This window comes from Pteropus vampyrus, unplaced genomic scaffold (genome assembly GCF_000151845.1).
Source record: "Pteropus vampyrus isolate Shadow unplaced genomic scaffold, Pvam_2.0 Scaffold28, whole genome shotgun sequence".
Taxonomy (NCBI): domain Eukaryota; kingdom Metazoa; phylum Chordata; class Mammalia; order Chiroptera; family Pteropodidae; genus Pteropus; species Pteropus vampyrus.
The window spans coordinates 5,162,164-5,169,732 of NW_011888809.1; the positions used below are offsets into that span (position 1 = coordinate 5,162,164).

General features: G+C 50.9%; 1 protein-coding gene across 1 annotated transcript; it reads right to left on the bottom strand.

Moving 5' to 3' along the window:
* Positions 1-4,712: 4,712 nt before the first annotated feature.
* RHOB (ras homolog family member B) lies at positions 4,713-7,112 on the bottom strand. Its single transcript, XM_011356587.2, has one exon. The coding sequence runs from the start codon at positions 6,717-6,719 to the stop codon at positions 6,129-6,131; it is 591 nt and encodes a 196-aa protein (XP_011354889.1). The 5' UTR covers positions 6,720-7,112; the 3' UTR covers positions 4,713-6,128.
* Positions 7,113-7,569: the final 457 nt, after the last annotated feature.

The following is a 7,569-nucleotide window of genomic DNA, read 5'->3' on the forward strand; positions in this document are numbered from 1 at the left end:
CAGCCCACCAGACTGGATGGCCCTCATAGGATCTCTGCCTACCCTGGCCACCCAGTTAGAGTAGAAGTCTCCTCCCCTCCCCATACCTCATTACCACCCAACAATACCTTCAACTCACCTAGAACAGGTCTTAAGAGAGAGGATAGGGTCCCCTTTCTCTGTTGTCTAAAGTCCACTTTCTAAAACCACAGTTCCTATCTCAGGACTTGCTTCTTCCGAGAAAGTTTGATCTGGTGAATGTCTACTCCCTTCAAGAGAGAGTACTCTCATCCATATAGATTGTGGCACTTCCTCATGACCCGAACAGGACACAATAGTCTAACTCTACACAGAAAGTCCACAAATTACGGTGTGAGAAGGCAGGTGAGGAGAATAAGTGCAGCGATCATTTCCAAAGACACTTCACACTCAATATATATAAAACCAAACTCAACATATCCTTCTGGTGTTCTCCGTCCAAATTTTCTCATCTTCTGCTGATTCTTGTCTTAAATAATGGCATCGGCATCCTCAAAGTCACCTAAGCCAGAATCCAGGGGTCAGCATTGTGCCTCCCGCTCAGATTTCCACCCCTCCTACCTCCTGAATGTTTTCCTAATCTGCCCTCTCCTCCCACCGTCAGTGTCGGTAATGGCAACATCTTCCCCGCTCATCTTTCTTGCCTCTGGTATTCCCTGCTCCGACCCATCCTCTACACTGCAGCAGTCAGGGTGCTTGTTCTCACATCATTATCCCACCGTACATGGTTGTCCTGCATCCAGACGGCCTGGGTTCAAATCCACATACCTTTTGTGACCATGAGCAAGTTGTCTTACCTCTTATGGCTCAGTTTCCTCCTCAGTAGGTGAGGACGACAGCGCCTACCTCAGAGTCGTCGTGGGAATTGTGGTAGGCTGCCTCTAAAATGGCTCCCAACAATCCCACCTTCCAGTATGCAGGCCTTGGAATAATGCCCTCTCACTGAGCTGGACCCCTTTACTTTATTCTCTAATCAATAGGATAAAGCAAAGTGATGGGATGTCACTTGTAAGATTAGGTTATAGGAGTCCTTGACTTCTGTCCCATGTTCTCTTGCTCGCTCACTCACTCGCTCTCACTCTCTGGTTCTTCTCTCTTGCTTGCTCTGGTAAGGCCAGCTTCCAATGTTGTGACTTCACAGTGGAGAGGCCCACATGGCAAGGAGCTGAAGGTGGCCTCGGCCAGTGAGAACTGAACCCCGACAGCAGTCATGTGAGTGGACTGGGGAGCAGATCTTTCCCCAGTCGAGCCTTGAGATAAATCCAGACCCAACTAACACCTCGATTACAGTTTTAAGGGAGACTCTGAACCTAAGGACCCAGCGAAGCTGCGCATAGATTCCTGGCACACGGAAACTATGAGGTAGTAGATGTCGTTCTGAACCATTCTGTTTTGAGATAATTTGTTATGCAACAATAGATAACTAATACAGAGGTTAAATAAAATGATGCAGATAAAGAGCTTGGAATAATGCCTTATGTGCAGTCAATGAATATTAGCTATTACCATCATTATCATTATTTGTTTAGACACACTACTAGACAGAAAGCTCTGTGAGAGGAGGGACCATGCCTGCCTATCTGTCCACTGGGTCCTATCGGTCCACAAGCTCCTGGCGTAATATTAGGCACAGAGTCCTTCAGTCAACAATAAATATTTGTCGACTAAAAGAATAAACAGGAAGGAATGAACTAAAATACCCCAGACTCTTAACTCTCAAACCAGAAATGGGGCCACTGAGAGTTGGAGAAGCCATCTGAGTGCCCAGGTTCTCCCTCCAGCCAGAAGATGGACCAAGTAAAGTGGTAAGGGACCATCCTCCAACAAGGTCCCTTTGTGGTGTCATGGCCATCTTGAGCCCAGGCTACACATTTCCCAGGAGCATGGTTAGCACAGCCAGCCCTCGTGTCTGCCCCACATCCCTGGAAGGCACAGAAAAAACAGTGAAACTATCATCACCAACCTTGTCTCCTGGCCTGTGTGTGTCCCTTGGCTGGGTAACATCATTTTTCTTGACCGAAAAAATGTATGCCAGTGGGGCTAAACGTAGAAGGTGGTTCTCACCCAAGAGAGTTCTATGCCCCAGAGGCCAGGCCTCAAAGTAAGACAAAGAAGCTGTGTCTTCCATTTACACATCAAATGTCTCCTCTTCCATGCTGCCCTCCCCCACTTCCCCAACCCCTGGTGTGCCCCGGGCCTAATCCCTTCTTTTGATCATGCTGTATTCAAGGTCTTAGTGAATATATTCCTGAACCCCCTGGTCCACCAGAGCAAAGACTGTGTCCTCTTTGCTTCTGTACCACTTATCTCAGCAGAGCTGACAAAGTAGTCACCAATGCTGAATGAATTACAGAGTGCTATTGCATTCTGAATTCAGAAGTGGCAGACATAAATCTCTAGAAGGGCATGAAATCCCCTTTTGCACAAGAATGTGGAGAGAAGATAAGGTTTCTGTATGGTTCGTCCTGGGGGGACCCTCTCTGGAAGTGCTGTACTCTCTAGCATAAGGAAGTCAGGTCTGCAGGGCGCACCACCCTAGTCAGTTTGAGTTACTTTCAACTAAATGACCTTCCTTCTCTGTGCATTGATGGGGTCCTTTATTCTAAGCCACTGGTTCTCAAAGTGTGGTCCCCAGATCAGCAGCATCAGCATCACTTAGGACCTTGTTAGAAATTCAAATTTTCAGACCCTACCCCAGACCTACTGGAATCGCTAGTGGCTAGGCCCAGCTGTCTGTGTTTTGAACTCTCCATGTGATTCTGATGCACGCTTAAGTTTGAAAACGACCATTCTAAACACATGTGAAAAGGCCTTAGATGTAGAACCCAGGTTGATTTAAAAGTAAGATTAAATGAGAACCCAAGCCAATGCTCTTCGCTAGAAAGTGTCCAGGATCAACGAAACACCCCACTATTCTCCACGAAACAGTTCGACAGGCAATTAAATGAACTCAGCACATTTATTTTAAATGTGCAAAATGAATTTTCATATCCTGAGAGTAACACCAGATGTTTTACCTCTTTTTCCTAATTGTTTTTCCAGACTACAGCCATTCGTCTTTGTATTTTCCAGTTGGATCCTAATGCAGCAAGAAAAGTGTGTTCCGGCAGGATTATTAAATGCCATGCATTTTAAAACAAGCACAACTCAGGCCGCCATGCGTCATCTACGTGGTTGTTTTTGCAAAATCCAAAAAAAAAAAAAAAAAAAACCACCAGACAGCTATAGGTACCAGGCAGCTTTGAGCAGGCAGGAAACCCAGAAAAGGCCCTTTCAGGGGGCTGGGCCTCCAGGCTCTTGGCTAGTTGCAAAGCTGAGTCCTGGGCATTGAGCCCAAGCCTGAGCTCTTCCCTATAGTCCCGCAGTCCCTGGTACAGAAGGATTTGCTAGCGGTGAAACCTGCAAATCAACGGTTTGTTTTTCAATGGCAAATTTTGGCTTTAAAACGAAGAAGTAGGCTGAAGGATGAAGGTGAGTGGGCTGAGGAAGGGGTGAGGTAGTGGCTCAGAGAAGCCTGTTGGACCCTCTCCCTGCTCTGTGCCCCGAGAAGCCCAGACAATTCCCCTCTGTTGGCCGATAGGCCTGGCTGCCCAGGAGACCCTGTCCCTAATGTGTTTAAATGGGTGAAAGGTCACCAACAGCCAGGTTTGTCTCACTCAACAAAAGCTCTAGAAGTGTGGGAATAGACAGGGAAACAAACAATCCTGAAGCTTTAAAGCAAACTTCAAAAGGGATCTTCTCTGTCTCTTCCAGGGACGTGGAGAGAGGGGAGGAGGGAGAGTTACTAAGTGCTAGAAACCCAGAAAGTGCCCATTCCAGAAACAAAAACCACACTTCTTAGGTAGTTGGGAGGGGTTGGCACTATCAAGCTATCTTCCCTAGAGGCTGCTTAGAGCTGGCAGGTCTGAGCCATCGTGCCCGTAGCAGAATTTCCATGTGGTTTCCCAGTATAAACTGCCTGTCCAGGTCTGAGACCCCCCACAGCAGACTAAGTGTCTGAAACTAGAGCTCATCAGGATTAAATCTCAAAATACGCCTGTTCCAACTTTAAATAACAACCCCGCCAAAACATCCTGTGTTCTGTCCATAACATGGCCATTCTTGGTACTTAGAATAAAACATTCTAGGTTCCCTGTAGACACGCATTCAGATGAAAAGTTCAATGATAAAAGAATCAGCTCCTGATTCGGGCTCTACCAAGGAGCTCCAGCCCCAAAGATAACAACCTACAATTTCATGGGGTACAGTGTAACCCCTTGAGGAGCTGAAGGGAACTCAGTAACCAGCCTTCAGAAAGCTGGCCCCACATGGGTAATTAACAACAACAACAAAAAATGTTATCTAAATTTAAAATGCACAAATGACAACTTCAAGTTTCAAAGAAGAGGGAGCAAAGGCCCCATAATAGGCACAAGTGTTTTTAAAACATGCAAACATTAGGTCAAAAGTTTTGACACTGAGTGCCTGGGTAACCCATTCCTCTTCCTATGGGACTGCGACAGGAACAGCCTGCTCTCCTATGGCCACCCAACCCCCACATGTCCCCCAAAGGAATTTCATCTTCACTGACTACAAACACTATCAGGGAAATGGAGTTGGTGACAAGAAAAGCCCTCGCCTGGCAGAATTCTTCTCTTGCCTCAAAATTCATTTAAGCTATCTTTTCACGCTATTAAACCACAGGAGCCATTTTATAAATGTCATCATCATAGTCTTTTAATATTTTACATAAAAAACTGTATACACAGCTTATAGAACTTTTATGTAAACATCATAAGCTCACCACTTTGTCATTTGTCAGTTTATTTAAAAAATAAAAAACAAGACAACAATTTAGTAGAAGTACCACTGGGTGGGGAAGGAGGGGGAGGAAGGAGACTAGGAGCAGGTTCATTCTCTGTACAGAGATGCAGAAAAAATTTCACATAGCTTTAGAGACGGCCTTGTGAAAAAAAAGGGGGAGAGTTAAATAGGCCCCAATACTTGTTACTGCCCTTTATCAAAATAGTGTGCATACCTGCACAAATGAAATCACAAAACAGTGTTGTCACTTTTTTCAAGAAAACAAAACAAAAATTAGTGGTTTCTTTTTCCTCTCGGAATTTTTAAAAGTCATCCTCATTTTTCTTTAAAACATCAGAAGTAGATGAGGTTACAGCGTACAAGTGTGGTCAGAATGCTACTGTCTTATGCAAATGACAAGTGCATTAAGTGTCAAACAATGAAATAATTGTGCAAAAAATTCTTTCAAAATAAAAGCCAACAAGTTTTAGCCTTTAAATAAATCAAATAACATCAGTTTCTTGGACTGAACAATTTTCACTTGTAGGACAGGCACAAAGTTCGCTTATGGCAAAAACGACCCGGAGCACACTCCCTCCTCCTGCCCAGGCTGGTGAGCGGTTTGCTGGGGCTGGCCGGCAGGAGACGCGAGTCCGGAAGCTGTGTCCTCTCAGCCCCGTCAGTTGCAAATGTCTTCCCCAGGGGTTGGAAAGACGACCAAGTCCTGTTCATGCTTGGATGGGCGCCTGACCCACGCTGGGCTGGAGTTATTCTAGCGCCCTGTCACTCCACCCACCACCACCATTAAATAACACCATCCTACCTCCGAAAATAAAATTATATCTATATTTATATAACACCCCATCCTCCCCAGCCCTCCCCTCCCGCAGTTCCCGTGGTCTATGTTACAGACAAGAGATAGCAGGCGCTCGCTGGTTATGGGCGAACATCTGATGGGGCGCGGCCGCGCTCCGGCGCCAAGCTCCTCTCCGGGGACCCGAGGCGGGGGTGGGGTGGTACGGGGCGGGGGGGAGTCGGAACAAACAGCCACACGCTCTGAAGAGGCTCGGCTCTTCAGAAAAGGGTACTCAGGTGACCCTTGGCACTCAGCGGGGCGCCTGGGCCTGTGCAACACAGCCGGACGCACACAGACACTGAAAAGGGGGTGCCCGGTGCCTCTAACGCCGATTCCCGGCGCCAGAGCCACAGCTGCCAGGCCACGGCTGCCGAGCGGGAAGGCAGACTCCAGGCAGTCCGGTGGGGTCCTGGGGGGTACGGGCCCGGGAGGAGGGGCCGCGCGGGCAGGGGCAGGCGGGCGGGCGCGGGCCTCATAGCACCTTGCAGCAGTTGATGCAGCCGTTCTGGGAGCCGTAGCGCTTCTGCAGCGCGGCGCGCGTGGCCGTCTCGAAGACCTCGCGCACGCCCTCCTTGGTCTTGGCCGAGCACTCGAGGTAGTCGTAGGCTTGGATGCGCACGGCCATGGCGCGGCCGTCATCCGTGCGCACGGGTTCCTGCTTCATGCGGGCCAGCTCCGTGCGGACGTGCTCGTCGCTGCGCAGGTCTTTCTTGTTGGCCACCAGGATGATGGGCACGTTAGGGCAGAAGTGCTTCACCTCCGGCACCCACTTCTCGGGGATGTTCTCCAGTGAATCCGGGCTGTCCACCGAGAAGCACATGAGGATCACGTCGGTGTCCGGGTAGGAGAGCGGCCGCAGGCGGTCGTAGTCCTCCTGGCCCGCTGTATCCCACAGCGCCAGCTCCACCTGCTTGCCGTCCACCTCGATGTCGGCCACATAGTTCTCGAAGACAGTGGGCACGTACACCTCGGGGAACTCGTCCTTACTGAACACGATCAGCAGGCACGTCTTGCCGCACGCGCCGTCGCCCACCACCACCAGCTTCTTGCGGATGGCCGCCATGAGCGGACCGGGCCCGGGCAGCAGGAGGGGGCCCGCGAACGCCTCGCTGCCGTCCCGCTCGCCGTTCACTGCTCACCTCGGGCTGCGCGCTGGGGGCAAGGGTCGCTAGCTGCACCCAGGCCCCGCGGTGGCGCGTCCACTCGGTGCGCTCGGGCTGCCGCGGCGGGGGCGGTGGGGGCGCGGGGGCATAGGGCGCACCGTGCGTCTCCGCGCTGCTCCCAGGCGGTGGCCGCTCCTCTCGTCCCGGACCCCGGGCCGGCGCCTTTGTGCTCACACAGTGAGTGGCTCGAGCAGCAACCCCGGCCTAGCTGTCTCCCGAGCCTCTCTAGGCCTCGCCAAGAGTACAGGAAAACACAAGACTCCGACCAGACTGCGGTGGCAGATGCGGGCTGCGGCCCTAGCGCCCGTTATTTAAAGAGTTCGGCCACTTTCTTAATATAGCTGCCCAATGGGAAGCGAGCCGACTGAGCTCATCGCTGCGGAGCTTGGCGCTGATTGGCCGTTCGCTGCAGCCCAGGGGCGGGGCCGGACGAACTTGATTGATGGCCCAGGCCGCAGGGCTGGGAGAGGCGGCGACTGGGGAGCCTGCGCCAGGGCTGGTGCTGCCGGGCTTTGGCAACGCCAGAGTTCCGTTCTTCGCCGCAGATTTTACGCTCCTTGCCGGAGCCCGGGAGCTTGCTGCCGGGAGCCCGCGGGGCTGAGAGAGGCAGCACTTTGTGGGGCGTGGGCGACTCCTTCCCACTCAAAATTGCCTGGCTTCCTCGCAAACTCCCAGAGGGTGGTCGGACATGAGGGGGAGAGATCGGGTCTTTTAACTTGGTTTTGTTTTTAAACACACACACGCACACAC